General features: G+C 33.9%; 2 protein-coding genes across 5 annotated transcripts; one reads left to right on the forward strand and one right to left on the reverse strand.

The window, feature by feature from the left end:
* Positions 1-181: 181 nt before the first annotated feature.
* LOC100246825 (actin-101) lies at positions 182-4320 on the reverse strand. 4 transcript variants are annotated; one of them, XM_002265440.4, is made up of 5 exons: positions 4055-4320; positions 2365-2434; positions 1686-2079; positions 769-1382; positions 182-668 (listed from the first exon to the last, which is right to left on the reverse strand). In XM_002265440.4, exons 2-5 carry the CDS (start codon positions 2422-2424, stop codon positions 603-605), a joined length of 1134 nt encoding a protein of 377 aa, XP_002265476.1. In that variant the 5' UTR covers positions 2425-2434; positions 4055-4320; the 3' UTR covers positions 182-602. The 4 variants fall into 4 exon arrangements, with proteins under 4 accessions (XP_002265476.1, XP_010657405.1, XP_059597101.1 ...); XM_010659103.3 differs by having other exon boundaries at positions 2365-2445; positions 4055-4159; XM_059741118.1 differs by having other exon boundaries at positions 182-1382.
* Positions 4321-17045: 12725 nt separating this feature from the next.
* LOC109123471 (probable disease resistance protein At1g59620) lies at positions 17046-18236 on the forward strand. The gene has a single exon (XM_059740929.1). It carries the CDS (start codon positions 17046-17048, stop codon positions 18234-18236), a length of 1191 nt encoding a protein of 396 aa, XP_059596912.1.
* Positions 18237-18821: the final 585 nt, after the last annotated feature.

Genomic DNA, 18821 nt, shown 5'->3' on the forward strand with positions numbered 1-18821 from the left:
ATTATTCAACATTATGACATTTTATAAAATAAAATAAAATAAAATAAATAAAATTATTCATGTATATATCTTTTGACTGGAGAAAGAGAAATTGAAGAAGCTGAAAAATAAAGAATAATCGGAATCGAGAAAAACATAGCAAGAGAGAAGAATTTTCAGGAGAGAAAGTAATAGGGTATGGAACCTGACAAATTTTCTTCCAAATCTTATAGCTCCAAACTCATTGAAATCCAATTACTCTTACAATATAAATATGAACAGAGATGACCCAAAATCCCAAAAGGAGAAGACAAATATGATCGACTTAGCTCTCTCTCCTCCCACATTCATGGTGGAAAGAGGGGGGCAATAAAAAGACCAAAAGCAGATGAGATTGCTACCAAATGAAGTTCCCTTGCAAAAAAATGATTTGGCTTCTTAGACCCCCTCCTACTAAAACTGAGAATGCATTTTTATGACCGACCCCAAATTGCCCTTTTACTGTCAAAATACTCCACAGTTTAAAAACTCCAACCAAACTTAAGACCCACATATGACACAATGAATTGAGTGCTGCTGATGATGGTGAGGAATGTTTCACCAATATGTCCTCTTCACCTAAATTAGAAGCACTTCCTGTGAACAATGGCAGGACCGGATTCATCGTATTCACCCTTGGATATCCACATCTGCAATTTTTAAATGGAATGAGACTCTGAGACTAACAATCACAAACTCCTTGACTATCATTCCACCCACATCATGGGCACAAATAAAACAATTTTTTACCTGTTGGAATGTGCTGAGAGATGCTAATATTGATCCTCCAATCCAGACACTGTACTTTCTCTCGGGAGGTGCCACCACCTTGATCTTCATGCTGCTGGGAGCGAGGGCAGTAATTTCCTTGCTCATCCTGTCAGCAATTCCTGGGAACATGGTTGAGCCTCCACTGAGCACAATGTTTCCGTACAGGTCCTTCCTGATATCAACATCACACTTCATGATGGAATTGTAGGTAGTTTCGTGGATTCCGGCTGCTTCCATTCCAATTAGAGATGGCTGGAAAAGGACTTCAGGGCAGCGGAACCTCTCAGCACCAATAGTTATCACTTGCCCATCAGGAAGCTCATAGCTTTTCTCAACTGCAGAACTGCTCTTGGCGGTCTCCAACTCCTGCTCATAGTCAAGTGCAACATAAGCAAGCTTCTCTTTCATGTCACGGACGATTTCCCGTTCCGCCGTTGTGGTGAAAGAGTATCCTCTCTCGGTAAGGATCTTCATCAAGGCATCTGTAAGGTCACGACCAGCAAGGTCTAATCGAAGGATTGCATGTGGAAGAGCATATCCTTCATAGATTGGCACTGTATGGCTGACACCATCACCAGAATCCAAGACAATACCTTTTCACACACCAAAAAACTTCAGTAAATATAACAAAGAACAGGATAAGAAAATCATAGTCGGCAGTTACCAATACTGAGGAAAAAATTCTTGAAATTTTGAGATAGTTACAAATTCCACAGGAACCATCTCAGTGAGCAAAGTAACCACAAATCAAACAATGCAGCTCAATAACTGACAAACTATAACCATGTAATCTAAAAATGGCTAACGGTTCAAGAATAATATGAACAATGACACACACACACACACAAAAAGGTCTTGTATTTTGCTTCTACAACTTGCAGTGCTTTGACACAAACCTGTTGTACGACCACTGGCATACAGAGACAGCACAGCTTGGATAGCAACATACATGGCAGGTACGTTGAAGGTCTCAAACATAATCTGGGTCATTTTCTCCCTATTAGCCTTGGGGTTGAGAGGAGCTTCTGTAAGAAGTACTGGGTGCTCCTCAGGAGCAACACGAAGCTCATTATAGAAAGTGTGATGCCAGATCTTCTCCATGTCATCCCAATTGCTGACAATGCCATGCTCAATTGGGTATTTCAAGGTGAGGATACCTCTTTTTGACTGGGCTTCATCACCTACATAAGCATCCTTTTGGCCCATCCCAACCATGACACCTGTGTGTCGAGGTCGGCCAACAATACTGGGGAACACAGCCCTCGGAGCATCATCACCAGCAAATCCAGCCTGCACATTTTTGAGCAGCGTTAATGTGTGAAAACAAAACTAACAAAGATAATCACTGAATGCAAATTCACCTCGCCACAGCAAACAGAATCAGTTTAATTTGCTTCCCAGAGCATTTAAGACAAAAAGTGATTCTCCAAGCCAACACAAAAGATGGAGCCATTGAACAAAAATAGTAAAAAGGTGAGTCAAATTCATTTTGTAAAATCCCTAAAGCCCTTTATCTAAACAAGTGCAGACACAAACATATGAACTCATTGAAATAAATAAGAATAACTGACAAACCTTGACCATTCCAGTTCCATTGTCACACACAAGAGGCTGGATATCCTCGGCATCGGCCATCTTCTAAAACCTACAAGGGAACTGTCGTAAGGAATAAACTAACAGCAATTCAAAAGAAAAACACAGAAATTAAAATTTTGAGATTAAAAACTATGGGATCTTGTTTGATTAGATGGCATTGTTGTTGCAACTAATTTTCCCATAGAACAGGGGTTCAAGTGATGAACTAGCAGTCTAAACTCATACAGACTAAACATTAACAAAAATCTTGAATAGATGAAACCGCTTTTGATACTAAACCAATCACACCAAGTATAAATTACACCAAATAACCATTCTCAGTTGATCTCCAACAGTACAATTAATAAAAGCTGCTTCTAATCATAACAGATCTAATTCATATAAAATCAAGAAGGATCAACAGCTGATGGAGAGAAGTCAAGAAAAATAACTGAAAATGGGTACTCCCCATCTAATTTGAACAAAAGCCTGATCTAAATGATATGGTGGGGGCACTTTTGAAATTAGAAAGACAGTGAAGGTGATATGTTTGGGATTAAGGGGAAAATCTGCTGACCAGTGCCATGTACTTAGACCTCGTCGAAGTCAGATCAAAGAGATACTAAACATTCTTAAAATGTATGCATAAAATAAGAAGGGAACAAATTATTATACAAAATAAAAACATAGAAAAGACCAAATAGCATCACTGTGCATTGACAATATGACAAAAGGAACAAGATCAAGCAATTATATCCAATCCATGGATGCAATAATCAAAAAAGGAAACTTCTAGACATTCCAAAATGAAAACACAATTAGTAAGAGACAACCAGACAGTTTACTTAAGAAATCATTCTGGCCACATTTGGCACAATTTTTTGATGTTGTAAAGGCCGTTAGATTTGATGTGTTTGGCCACAAGCCAAGAGCCAGATTGGAACCACTCTAGCTAATACTCAAATGTTTCCACTTTGAATACTTGAGCCTGTAAGCAAAAGTGCTGTAAACCACTTCAACAGTCAAGGAAGTGGAAGTGGAAGTGATTTCCAGCACCCGAAAGGCTGTGCTAAGCAGGGGCCAAAGCACTGAGCAAAAGAGAATTATAATTAATATTGGTTCCTAACAGCTATTCTTTCAGCTCTTTTTTTTTTTCTTTTTTCTTTTTTTTTCAGATTTGCATATCAACCTCTTCTCTATCCAAACATGGTAAGATCACAAATTGAGTGAAGCAAAATGAGCAAATATCCACAATAAAACCCTAGATCTTGATCCAGTAGCCTATGGATCATCTACATCTACAACCAGATAAATATCAAAGATGAACTCTATACTTCATGCCCGTTTGGTTGCTGAGAAATCGTTGGAAAACAAAAGAAAAAGTTGGAATCTCACAATAACCAGTTCAAAACTGATAGGATTCAAACTTCCATTTATTGTTCACCATTTCTCGGCAATCAAACAGAAAAAAACACAGATTGAAAACAAACACCAAACAGAAAAGGCAAATATGCACCGAATAAACCTGTTCCACCCAATAGATGAAAAAAATAAAATCAAACAGTATTAGACAAAAGCATAGATCGATGTTTTTGCAGATCCAAAAATGATCAAAACAAAGTCCCGAGAATCAAACCTGTTCAACGATCAAAATCAAAGAAAAGAGAAACACAAATAAGAAAACGATTACCTATAGTGATCAACTCAAAGCGCCTGCTTTTCCTAGAGTTGGGTAGAAGCAGGGAATGGAGTCCAATGGGTGGAAAAAAGGTTTTTATAGATTTATATAAGGTGGAGGAAAGCTAAATCGAGGGCAACTGCAAATGAAATGCATCCCAAATGCAGGTCCTAAGTCCCCGTTTGGATAGAGATAAAATAAAAGCGGTGCATCGAAGTAGATGCTTTGAAGTGGTAGGGTTTGCGTCGATGACCAAACGGACCCCTAACTGGCATTTTCGGACAATAGAATCTGTTCGTCTAGAGGGAATCTATAAAGCCTTGGACAAGTAGCCAAAATTCTATCTCGCCGCTATCATCGGATGGCCCAAGCCTGGCCCAATAATATCTTTTTTTTCTTTTTTTTAATTTACATTTTATCAATTTTAAAAATTTTGAAAACATGAATTAGTTTTGGTTTGTTTAATTTGTGATCTTTCATATTTCAATGATTTTGTTTTGTAAATTGGATCCTACTCAATTCATATTTATGTTTATTTAATAAATTTTTTAAATCCATTTAATTTTTATTTGATTTTCTGGCATTTAAACTTAAAAATAAATTCACCAAAAAAATGATGAATATGAGATTTCTACTTCAACTTTTGGTTAAAATTGGGATTGAAATTCTCATCAAACTTTATTTCTCATAACTTTTAAGGTATGTTTGGTTGATTGAATATGATGCGCTAAAATATGTATACTTCAAAATTATCAAACCTTACTCGATAGGATATATATATATATATATATATATAGTTAGATATCACATCCCTGTGAAAATAATATGTGAAGGTATTATAAACAATGATCTATGTGATGTTTATATTTGATTTGCAAAAAAAATAAAAAAAAAATAGAATGGAGAATATATTCCAATTTAATATTTAATATTTGTTTAAAATAAAAATTATATTACATCACAATTGTTGCTATTAAAAAAAAGCTTGAAATTTCTCACTTATTCCATATTATTTGTAAATCATTGTGCAATTTATAATAATAATAATAATGTTCATGATTAAAATATTTAAAATTTATAAAGAAAAAAAATTATACTATGTTGTTAAATATATTAAAACAAATTGTACATATCAAGTGCTATATTAAATCATGCATATATTAGTATTAATTTATGGTATATTTTATAATATTTTTTAATTCTTCTTTTAGCTAAAAATTTAATTTTTTTTTAATCATAACTTTTTGTTTTGTAAAATGTGTAATACAGAAAATTGAAAAAAAAAAATTTTTTTAAAATGAAGCGAATGGATGAAAAAAGTAAATTTATGATTTCTAATATATGAGATATTATAAATGATGGGATAGTTCATCTTATTTCATTGTCAACAAAACATATAATAATAGCATATATTATTATCTCATATCATATACTACTGTATGTTATATTCGATCAATCAAACATAACCTTAATAATCTTAGAATTACTTGAAATTAAAGTAAATTTACATATTTATTCCTTTACCATTTATCCTTTGACTACAATATCTTTAAAATTTTAAGAAATCTTATATCCAAGAAAACTAAAAATTTCCCAAGTTATGTGCATTAGAACATACTATATAAGATACTCATTCTTTAGTTAAAATAATGCATAGTGATGGGAGGAAAAAAGAAAAAAGAAAAATTAGAGTGCAAAAGAAGAATGAGTTTTACCAAACAAGACTCAAAGTCTTCTCTGACAAGACATGACTTGATATAAGATTGTTAATTATCACGTCTTGAGCTCAATGATTGAATTCCATGCCTTTCACTTTTATGTAGCCTAGCTAGCTTTCAAGATGACTTTTTTGTACTTAACTAGCAATAGCCTACATCTCATAAATATCTTTGAGGACTAGCTTCTAATGTAACCTAAACTTTAGAGTATTGAGGATGAGGTCAATGTAAAACATTACCACTATCTCTTAAACATGTTTGGAAGAGATATGGGACTAATCTAGATAGTGGTATTAAGCTTAAATTTGTTGTGTTCAAATATAGTCAATCAAGAACATATTTGCCAGATGATTACTTACTCAAATCAATAAGTTTATAGACTTAGTTTACCATTCATCCAACTTACTTTGATTGTACATCTCATGATCATGGTCAATCTTTTAAATGTGCCAATCTTTTAAAAATTAAGACCTAATTGTTGCCTATCAAGGTCTATTTATACTTTCCTTTAATGATAGTTGAGAAAATAAATGTTATGCTTAAATGAGAAAAACACCCAAGAGAGGGGTGAATTGAGTTTGTCAAAAACTTTTTCCGCACAACAAATTCAAGCACAATATAATAAAAAATAAAGAGATAGAGTTAGAGAATTCAAACTAGGATTTTATAGTGGTTCGACACTTTCTTACCTATATCCACTCTCCTCAATCTCCTAACCGAGTGCGGGTTCCACTAGCTTGAAGTTTCAACCAAGCTTTCAATCATTTACACTTGGATTCCGGCTCCAATGGGCTCTTACACAATCTCTTCAAGATTCAAACCTTTTGAAGGCTTTAATACTCAATTTTTACAAGAATGAATCCCTCAACCTATCTCAATGATAACTCAAATACAAATCAAAGCTAGGATGACTCACAAGGGTGCACTAAAAGAGATGCAAGTGAGGATTTAATGCACTAAGAAAGAAATGAGAGCTTTTAAGATAAGAACAAGTTGGTAGACAATTGATTGCAAGTGTTCTCTATATCATAAATGAAGTGGAGCTCTCAATTTATAGGTTTCTAAGCTCAGGAGCCAAGAAAAGCAAAAAACAGCCTCAACTGGTCAAGCTAGGGGTCGACCGGGAAGGAGGGAACCTCAATCGGGAAGAGAAGGCTACTGGAAGAGAGATAGTGTTTTTGACATTCCTCGACCTGACCTCGACCAATCAAGGGCAATCGGTTGACTGGTTCCCCAACCGGTTAAGTCGGTTGGCCAGAGCCTCAACCAATTAAGCCTTTTGGCCCTAAAAACCTATCTTTTTCACTTCTTTTCTTTTCTAACACTTAGGCAAGGTCTTTAGGTAAATTAATATGCCAATTTTGAAACGTTTTGCCTAAGGTACATTTGATAAAACTTGAGTTTTAATGAAATCGTAATTTTAAAGAATAAACCGAGTTTTCAAAGATGCATGGAAAGATATGAAAAACCTAAGTGCACCCATGCAATCATCTTACATTTGTTTCATATGATCAAAAGTCTTCCAAAAGTCTTGATCTTGTATCCATTTGGTCCTTTGATGAATTTTCAAATTTATACCTGGGATTCTTTACCATTTAAATCAATTAGTCACTTAACCATGGTTTGTTATCATCAAAACCTGATTAGGAGAATCATTGGGCTAACAATCTCCCCATTTTTTATGATGATAAACCTTGGTTATCTAGGAGAAGAAAAAATCTCTCCCTCAAACCAATCATGGATCAATCAATCAAAATTTATCAATTTAAAACCAAGATAATCAAGACATGCGAATTTTCAATAGGAAACAGTGTAAGTCATGAAAACATATAGCATATCAGATATATGGTAAAGTCAAATGTACACGAATCATAAACATATAACCTAATCCAAATAAATGATATGACAATGATATGCATGTAGGTCTCCTAGATCCTAAATATATCTCCCCATTTGGCAACATAAAAAAGAAACGAATGGGGTCTCTGTGAAATCACGGCTGAGAAGGTGGAGGTGGAAACATGGAGCGGAGGTAAGCCATCATCTCCTCATGCCGACTCTCATGGCGACTCTCAATGCGCTTAATCCTTTGCTGGAGATGATCAAATGCAGCCTGCTGCTGATTCATGCGATTCTCCATACGCTCAAATCTCTACTGTAGATACTCAAACTGAGAAGTAAAGCCAATTTGATAGTGATCCATGCGATCCTCAATGGAGTAGAATCGAGTATCACTGACTACTTCAAGCCCCTCCATGCGAGTGTCAAGTGAGCTAATCTGAGCAAATAAATCCATCCAAGGCGCAAAATCAGGAGCATGAGGTGCCTGATGAGGTGATGTCTCTATGTGAGGAGGCTAGGTGAATGATGGTGGAGAAGATGGTCTCATTGTGTATGTCGGCTCAAACATCATTGGCTCTGAAAATGTGGCCTCAAACTGAACACCCTCTGACTGGAGTAGAGGGATGTCAAGCTCGGGCTCTCTCTACTTAAAGCCTCTCTAAGGGTCTAACCCACCCTCCATCTCTTGAATCTCTGTCTCCTCTTTTACTCCAAGATGCACCTGTCCCTGTCCTCGGGCCTGTGCTGGTGGTCGCTTTGCTTTCCTAATCCAGGAGCCATCGGGGGCCTTCTCAAACTTCATCCGTCCCAAGGATTGCTCATCATAAGTGTCGTAAATGCTGGAGGCCTCAAAATCTTTCTCTTCTCAAATCGACCTTAACATCCTTGAATACTCTAGTGAGGAAGCGGTCATAGGGGAACACGTGGGTTGAGCTCTCGCAACATGAAATCATGTGCATCATCATCAAATACCCCAAGTGAATCTGTCTCCCCGTCAGAATCGAGTCCATGAGGCCTCAAGGTAAGAGACCTCGTCTTGGTATCCGCCTCGTCGTAGCAAGATGAAGTAGATCATGTGGTGTAGTACTCTGCTAGACACGGTCAGGCTGTGAGCTAATGGTTTGCCCATCCCCTGGGTGTCTGCCAGTCCGTACATCCTCTGAATGGTCTCTCTAGGCTCGAAACTAGGCAAAGTAGGCCAAGTATTGGACTCGTACACCTTGAGTCCGACTGGAGCAATGTAAAAAATACGGTAGATACTCTCCGGGTCCAGCTGAATGTCAACTCTTCTAATGGTGGAAATAAGTGGGCCACCTAGTCCATATGTGGCCCTTAAATAGAATACACGCACCAGAGTCGGGAAAATTGGCTCCAAAATCGTCACTACTGGCAGCCACCCATCCGACTAAAGAGACCCTCAAACCCGAAATGCTGTAGTTGGGAGAAATTGATATTTCTCCCTAGAACCACTTTCCTCTGAGCGAACTTCTACTTGTACCTCTGATAATCCTCCATGGTGCTGAAGATTGTCGTGTCAAACCTCGCATTTTGGCAAGTAATAAAATGAAAATTCAAGATTGTACTTCCAACCATGACAATCAGATTCACACAAAATAGGGATTAGTTGGCTAGTCCTTGCAAGATCTTATGTCCATACACTGATGGAACTCACAAACTTATTCTTGTAGACCAGAGAACCTTTTTTCCCACTTTTGAAATCAATACTGTATATTTATATTTTCTTTTATCTTCTTCCCATCAAAGAAAACTTAGGGTAGTTTTCAACCGAGTAATATGTCTCACGTTTGAAGACATGGGTGGTTACTCCATAAGAGATGTGACCTCACATTTCATTTATTTTAGGGAAAATAATATTTAAATGGGCCACAATTTAAAAAAAAAAATTTATTTTATTAAAAATACAAAACGGTTTCTAACAAGATTGATGTTTGACAATGAAAGTGGAAAGTAATTGAAGGAAAAAGGTGAATAGTTTATCAGAGTCATTTCAATCTCTTTTCTTCCTTGGGAAGTTTGCTATATTTACATATCACCCATTGGATTTTAGAGGTGCCATCACTATATGTTCATTAAAAATGTGAAAACATACTGGAAATTCTTATGGGTAGTTCTCACTCCATGGAATAATATGTGAACTGATAAACATCAACATGTTATAGGGGATTTTAGTTAGGTGGTGTTTGTTTCTTTAATTTAATGTTAAATCTAATTTGTTTTCAAACTTTAGATTATCTGTTTTTTTTTACTTATTATTTATTTTAATTTTTTTTTACTAAATAGAAATAGACAAAGTATTTAGTTTTTTATTGAATCGTAAAAACTACTTTTTGAAACAATTAAAACATAATCTTAATATAACTCTCACCCTATTAATACTTAATAGAAATAAAATAATAAAAAATAACTTAATACTATTAAATTTTATTTAGAATTAAGTTAAATTCAATTTTATTTAGAATTAAAAAAATATAAAATAAAAAAGCCACTACCTTACAAAAAGTGTTCTCTTTACATAAATAAGAGGAAAAGAGAGTTTTCTTCATCAAATAGGCATTTGACCAATTTTTAAAAACTACTTTTAAAAAATTTAAAGAATTACTTCAAGTAAATTTGGAATTCACACTCCTTTATGCAAAAAACACCATTCAATTATATAATTCATAATTTGACTGGTTTTAAAACCAACTTTACTCTTTGCATGAAGTTGAGGCTTATTTGAATTACTTAGTATTTGATGAGACTAAAGAAATTGTGTATCAATTGGAACAAACGTAATCATGGTCAACAATCCACTTTTCCAATTTTATATTAAACCCAACTGTAGACCCCCTCAGATAGGGAAGACTTCTTTGGTTTTTTTTTTTTTTTTTTTTCTTATTTCCCCATCTTTTCTCCCGCTTACCACCCCGAGGTTGAGCCATTCTTGGGCAGCTAAAGAGGATTGAAGGTGAAGGAAAATGGCTGACAAGTGAGCTGTTTTTGAGCAGCCAGATGGGACAGGAAGCAAAAGGAAAAAAGAACACAACTATTTGAAAAGAAGGGGACACAACTAAACAAAAAAAGAAAAGCTACTGGAGAGGAACGGGTGGCTAGGACAGAGGGAGCATGTCTGTTACTGAGAGAGTGAGGAGCGTTTTTAGGACTCAAGGGAAAAGAGCCTGAGCTTAGAGGGAGACATTTTTTGGAAAAGGGGAGTGAAGCTTGCTGGGTGGATTTTTTTAGCCAGCAGGGGTGGGAACTTGGAAAAGGAAAAGGGAAGTTGGTTTGGAGCTAAAAAAACTCTGGCTTGAAAGAAGCATTACCTAGTAAGATTGTTTGAGGTTCCTCGTTCATTATGTCATCATCCTTCTTTCATATCTTATTCATGTGATCATTTTACATTGTTTGTGAGTTTGCTTTGATCTGGTTATTGTAGTTCCATTTCCTGTTTCTCCATTTTCTTATTCAAAGATGATCTAACTGTACTTTGAGTGGCTGTTTCATATTTGAAAATCTTTTCGTATCTTGGTTTTTTTTAGACATTTTTTGGGTTAAGCCACATGCATTTGAGTCCACTGATTAAAGCATGAAGTGTGATTTTTAATGGTTCATCTCATTTCCTTCATTTATGCCCTGTTTTTGCAATTTTCTCTTTGCTCCTGGTGTTTGCGCATTTTTGGATTTGGGACCACACCCTGGGATGTGAGACCATGGGATGGCAGTACTGACAAGAAAGAGCTTGAATATGTCATGAGCATGGTGGGGATCAAGGAATTTCTTAAAAGAAATGTAGTTATGATGGGGGTTTCATGTGGCTGCATTGAATGGGTGTTTTGATTGTGTATAGTTCCCATTCAATGTCCATGCAAACATGTCAGTTGAGGCTTTTCATTATGGGGCATCAAACTCAATAGGAGCAGGAAACTCTCTTTTACAATATGCTGTTCGTGGGATGAAACTTGAAGCCAGGTGGCATGACTTCATCCATTTTGTCAGCACCATTCCAACTCACCCATTGCATTCACCACCGTTCTTATCATCCCAAACCCTCCAACCCACTCCATCCTTCACCCTTCTCTTACCCTTTTTCTCCATTTATCATCACGCTCCATTAATCACTCGTCACGCCCCAGCACACTCATATCCGTACCCATTAAGCTCATTCCCCCCACCTTTGCATGACCATGCATGGCCACACAAGCCTTTGCAAATGTCTCCACCATTCATCTCCATCCCACATGTTCCATTATGCCCATCACCATGCCCGTAACCATACCCACCCCTAAGCTCACCACCTCATCTTTCCTAACCTTCCATGCATATCACCATATCTTTAATACTCTCTAACCCACTTCACCTTTCATCTCTCATCCATCCTATCCTCCATCAAACCCATTGCTTCACACCCGCCGTACCTATCATGCCCACTTTCCCTCACACCATATCTACCACCTTTCCCATTCATTCCCCATTCACCTATCTCCATACCCGTCCTTCATGCCCCCTATGCATTTCCATTTTTTCCCATACCCATTAAACCTATTTTCTCACTTTCTCTCACTACCCGTGGCTACACTTAACACCAATCCCATGCACGTGGTCGCCTTCATATTCACCACCTTTCTCATCTCACCACCCTTCCACCTTTCATGCCCACCACCTAGCTTACTTTTGGTTCCTTTCCCTCCCATTCTCCACGTGCATGAAGTCCCAAGTGCATGGCCATCTCCATTTTTTTTCATCCCTCATACCCATCTCTGCATTCCCGTCACCACTCTTCTCTCTCTAGAAACATAAGATGGGTCTCTTTGTCGTTCACAAACCACATCCCAAGTATAAGATTCACTCATTGAATATGCATAAAAAATGGGTTTATGATGTGAGTATGATAGATATATGCATTGGAAAATGGCATGTTGGTGTGGGTATGATATTTTTTTCAACATGAAAATGGGTTTGCTACGTACTGGGGCTAGCACAATAAAGATGGGAATAAGCTTTAATACATGGAGAAATGAATTTTGGGATGGGGTCCACAAGCTTGATTTGAATTTGATATTGTAAAATAAAGCACACGTTGGAGTGTTTGGCTATGCATGGCCACCTTTCGTCAAGCCACGTATCATCCTCCTAAATCGCCTCTTATAAAAATTTCATTCTCAAAATGATTTTTTAGGATTCCAATTTTCGAAATTCAATTTTCCGAAATTCCATTCCCAAAATAATTTTTTAAGATTCCAACTTTCAAAATTTAATTTTCCGAAATCCCATTCTCATGATAAATTTTCAAGATTTCAATTTCTTTAGTTTTTCGAAATTCCATTCTCAAAATAATTTTTCAAGATTCCAATTTTCGAAATTTAATTTTCCGAAATTCCATACCCAAAATAATTCTTTAAGATTCCAATTTTCGAAATCCATTCCGAAAATAATTATTTAAGATTCCAACTTTCGAAATTTAAGTTTCCGAAATCATATTCTCATAATAAACTTTCAAGATTTCAATTTCTTTAATTTCCTGAAATTCCATTTTCAAAATAATTTTTCAAGATTCCAATTTTTGAAATTTAATTTTCTGAAATTTCATTCTCAAAATAATTTTTTAAGATTCCAACTTTCGAAATTTGATTTTCCGAAATCCCATTCTCATAATAAATTTTCAAGATTTCAATTTCTTTAATTTCCCGAAATTCCATTCTCAAAATAATTTCCCAAGATTCCAATCTTCAAAATTTAATTTTCCCAAAATACCGTTCTCAAATAATTCTTCAAAATTCCGATTTCCGAATTTAATTTCCAATTTCCGAATTTAATTTCAATTTCTGAAATTCCAATTTTTCGCATTTATTTATTTAATCATTATTATTTTTGTTATTATTATCATTTTATTTATTTTTTAAAAATTCCATCTTTAAATAATTCTTCAAAATTTTGATTTCCAAATTTAATTTCCAATTTCCGAAATTCCAATTTTCTAATTTCTGAATTTAATTTCCAATTTCTAAAATTCCAATTTTCACATTTACTTATTTAATCATCATTATTTTCATTATTATTATTATTATTTTATTCATTTATTTTTAAAAATTTCATCTTTAAATAATTCTTCAAAATTCTGATTTCCAAATTTAATTTCTAATTTCCAAAATTCCAATTTTCACATTTATTTATTTAATTATCATTATTTTCATTATTATTATTATTATTATTTTATTTATTTATTTATTTTTATTTTTATTTTTTAAAATTTCATCTTTAAATAATTCTTCAAAATTCCGATTCCCAAATTTAATTCCCAATTTCTAAAATTCCAATTTTCATATTTACTCGTTTAATCATTATTATTTTCACTACTATTATTATTCTATTTATCTATTTATTTATTTTAAATTCTATCTTTACATAATTCTCTAAAGTTCCAATTTCTAAATTTAATTTTTTTTTATAAAATGTTCCATTTTCAAAACTCCAATTCTCAAACAATTTTTTTTTTTTAACTTCCAATTTCTTTCAAATTTAATTTCCAAAACTCCAATTCTTAAATTTAATTTTCACAACTCCAATTCTCAAACAATTTTTTTTAACTCCCAATTTCTCCCAAATTTAATTTCCAAAACTCCAATTCTTAAATTTAACTTTCAAAACCTCAATTCTCATATAATTCTAAAAATTCCAATTTCTGTCAAATTTAATCTCCAAAATTCCAATTCTTAAATTTAATTCCCAAGACTCCAATTTTCAAATAATTTTCGAGACTCCAATTTCCAAATAAATTTCAAAAATCCAGTTTTCTCTAGAAACAGTTTTAATTCCACTCCGGTTTTCAAATAATCTTCCATTTCTTTCGATTTTTCATAAGTAAGAATGAATTTTTTTTTTCATAATTCCAAAATAATGAAATTTGTGAGACCAATTCATGCAAGATAAATTGGGCTTTAGTGGGGGCCCTACATATGAGATTTCTCTTCTAATTGTTAATTGCTATGCCTAATGAATATTGTTTGGTTTTTGTTCTGATCTTTGACATGCATGGGATATATTTTATATTTGTTATTGCGCACTAACTATGTTTCATGATAGCGCTTTATTAACTGCTACCAAGGTACGCTCTCGCTCTCACTTTGTTTATTTATTCATTGTCATGACTTGCTTCTAATTTGTGATAACTTTGGTATCCATTGATTTTCTTACCAATTGTCATGTTCGCTTCACTTTATTAGTAGAGACCCGTTTTTAAGGACTTAGAGGGGTGCTATGGTCTTTACTGTACCTTCCTGATAAGTAACCTGACTCCCGAACCCCGACTCGATTTTTCACAGACTTGTTTTTCCAAATAAGGAGTACACTTAGGGTTTTTCTTTATTATTTTGTTTCCCCTTTAAAAAAATAAAACAAAAATAAGTGACAACTCCAAGTCTTTTTCTAAAAATCAAATTTTTGCCAAATAAATGAAAAAAAAAAATGAGTTTCGTCATCGAGTGGGAATACATTGAGCTGAAATACAAGGTCCACACCAATACAAAATGAAGCTTCACACCAACTCTAGCCAATGATCTTGGCTCACATTGTCGATTTTCATTTGGAAAACATTTGGCCAATCGATGTCCTTCTTTAGAACAAACCCACTTTGGAGATATAATACCTCCATTCTTATCACGTTTCAAATCATCTTTCTAAACACTAAATCCGATCGTTTTAGCATATATGTTGTAAAATGTTTTTGCTTCATCTGTACAATTCAATTCCTATTTGCACGCTTCTTCATTTGAAATACCATTAAACTTTTTCATAAATAAATTGTGAATCATGGTTAGAACTACCATTGATATATGGATCCTCATGAATTTCATCTTTAAGATTGATTACAATTTCACAATTTTAATAACTTTAAGCTTTTTTTTTTTTTTGTTACTTGAAATGACAATAAAATAGTTTAATAATAGGAACTAAGTTAGAATTGACGGAAATTAAAAATAAAAATAATAAAAAATTGGAAGAGGGTATGAAGAATTCTCACATTTTTTGTTCATTTCTCACATTATTCTTCGTATCTTTCTCATTTTACATTCTTTTACTATTGTTATAATTTTTCATATGAAGTTATAATAAAATAAATTAATAATCGGTATTTTGTGTTATCTGGCCTTCCCAATATGGGATCGAAAGTTGGTCCAATGATTTCCTTAAATATTGAAAAAATAATATGATTTAATAAATAAATTTTCTTATTTTAACAATTAAATCTTCAACTTTGGAATGTATTGATCACCACAAAATTCTTCAAATTTCTCATTCATCACTCCATTCTCAAACCTTCCTCTTTGATATCCTCCACTCAACTTTGGTATGTTTTTCATTTGTCAAACTATGGTTGATAGGTGAGTTAAATACTATTTTAAATTTTTTGTCACGTTTAGCCAAAAAAAAAAAAATCTTAATTGGTATATAAATACTATTTTTGGTATATTTTGGTGGGTCACAATAAATTTGAAAGCTTAATAAATAAAAATTCATTTATAAGGAATACAATAAAGTGAGAAACATAGGATTGCATCGATAATACTATTTTCATTTATATTTTATAGAAATATTGGACAAAATATTTTCACATACATTTTGTTAAATTTTTTTGTTTTTTTTGTTTTTAAATTGAAATACCAATAAAATAATTTACATTTTACATTTTATATAATTTTAAGATTAATTTTGTAAACTTCAAACACAAATATATATATGTAAATTGACATAAATTATGGAAAAAAAAACAATTAAATTGGAAATAAATTCCCGGAATCATCACCAATGGGAATTCCATGTAGTTTGGAGTGTCATACAAGTAAGCATCAGCATAAACCTCTTTCTTTTGCTTTAATTTCCTTCATTTTTCTTTTTCTTTCTTTTTACTTTGGATGCTTTTCCTTACACCACAAGAAATTCTCTTCATTTGAACAAGAAAACCCTTATGCCGATGGAGATTAGGTTTTGGACAATTAACCAAAATATAATTTTTTTAAAAAAATATAATATTACAAAAATTATTTTGATTAGATCAATAATAAATATAATTTTATTAATTTAAATAAATTATCACAAAAAGTTGTCAAACAATTTTTTTATTGAAAAATCGTAATCTTCATCTTAGACTTGCCCATTGTCATCCCTAATACAATCCCTAATCCCATATAAAAATCATCCTCCAAATTCCCAGCATCATCACCAATGGGAATTCCATGTAGTTTGGAGTGTCAAACAAGTAAGTATCGGCATAAATCTCTTTCTTTTGCTTTAATTTCCTTCCTTTTCTTTTTCTTTCTTTCTACTTCGGATTCTTGTCCGTTTCCTTCAACCACAAGAAATTCTCTTCATTTGAACAAGAAAAGCCTTACGCCGATGTAAGCAAATATTAATTGTGAGAGTTGGGAGATTAGGTTTTTACAGCCAAAATGTCAGCAGATATTCTTCAGTTTTTGAAGAACAAATTCATGGATGAATTGGAAGAAGCAGAGGAGGAACACCCTCCACCTCATGACATCCCCCTCCATTCTTATTTTCTACAAATTCGAGAGGTTCTGAAAGCTAAAAGCATCAAGCCGTCGACAGGAATGAAGGATTGTCTTTACGACCTCAGCATTGCATTGTCCGACTGCATCCTCTTCCTGGAGAAGCGCAAAATGAAAATCAACAAGGATTCCTCACAAGGGCAAGAGCAAGAGCAAGGGCAAGGGCAAGAGCAAGGGCAAGGGCAAGGCCACTACTCTCTGCCTGAGCTATGGTTTCTGTGCAAAACAAAAAGGAAGCTGATTCACATCAAGAAAAAGCTGTTTGTTGCTACAAGCCACCCGGTAGTACCAGAGCAGACTTCCCTTTCTGCCGTCACGGATGTAGCCACAACTTCTTCTTCTTCTGGCTCTTTATCAATTGATGGACCAACGATACACAGTTATTACTTTGGAGACCAATTAGAAAATATAGAAAAATTGGTTCTGGGTACAAGTGAATTGGATGGAGAAGGATTTAGTAAGGAAATTGGAATTGTGGGGATTGGGGGTTGCGGTAAGACCCTTCTGGCCCGAACAGTTTTCGACTACAGTCGTATCGTCCATGTCTCTAAGTGCTCCAAAATTTGGATCAACTTACAAGCGATACAGAAAGGAGAAATAGATTTTAAGAAGATTCTCAAGGCTATGCTGAAGCAGTGTGATGGTGGGCAAAGAGATAGTGTGGAGGTGGAGGAGGAGGAGCTATTGGAGGCCCTCTGCAAAGCATTGTGGAGTAAGAGTTATTTATTAGTGTTTGATGGAATTTGGGATATCAAGCTGGACTGGTACTTCAGGTTAAAGGAGAGACTCCAGTGGTGTAACAAATCAAATCAGAGTAGAGTCATCATCATTACAACCAGACTCCATGGTGTGGCTAAGAGGATGGTTGGGCCCAATAATTTATATCGTATGCAGCCCTTTTCCAATCAGGATATTTGGCAACTCATTATTAATAGGAATCTAGATTTGCTTCCAATGGGGCATCCCACTATGGTGAAAATGAAGGATGAAATGATATACCATTCTCATGGTCTCCCGTTAGCTGCAACAACGTTCTTCACAATTATGGAGAACCGAGTCTATGGAGGGGAGTAAGTTTCTATGCTTTCAGCTTGATTTTATATACCACCTTTCTAATTTAATATTTTTTATGATGGTCACATGATTTTTAAGTAGGTTGCTATTTTCATATTTTCACATTTTTCATATACTAATCACATTGTTGGTATATATATATTTAAGATTTTTTGAGATTTAAATAAGAACTTGTTTACAGTATAATGTATTGATTAATACTCTAGATTTTATATATAAATAAGCAATCAATTACCAAATAACGTATTAAAGGAATGGGTTAAATTATGTGTAAATGATGCAATTATCTCTTTCTTCCTTTAAAAATAATAATAATAATACAAAATATATAAAAAGAAATATCATATTTTAGATTATTTTATTTTTCAAAAGTGATTTCATTAGAGTCTATTCATTTATAATTTTAATTAATTTCATTTTATTTTTGTAACTGTTTTTATTTAGTTAGTTTTTTTTGAGTTTGTTCTTTGATTTTTGAGAATTTATTGAAGCCGGCGGGGTCTTTTTTTTTTTATTTGAAAAAAAACTTTTGTTCAGATTTTATGGTGACTATAAAATTTAAATAGGAAAAAAATTATAAGATTG

Source organism: Vitis vinifera, chromosome 12, assembly GCF_030704535.1.
Source record: "Vitis vinifera cultivar Pinot Noir 40024 chromosome 12, ASM3070453v1".
Taxonomy (NCBI): domain Eukaryota; kingdom Viridiplantae; phylum Streptophyta; class Magnoliopsida; order Vitales; family Vitaceae; genus Vitis; species Vitis vinifera.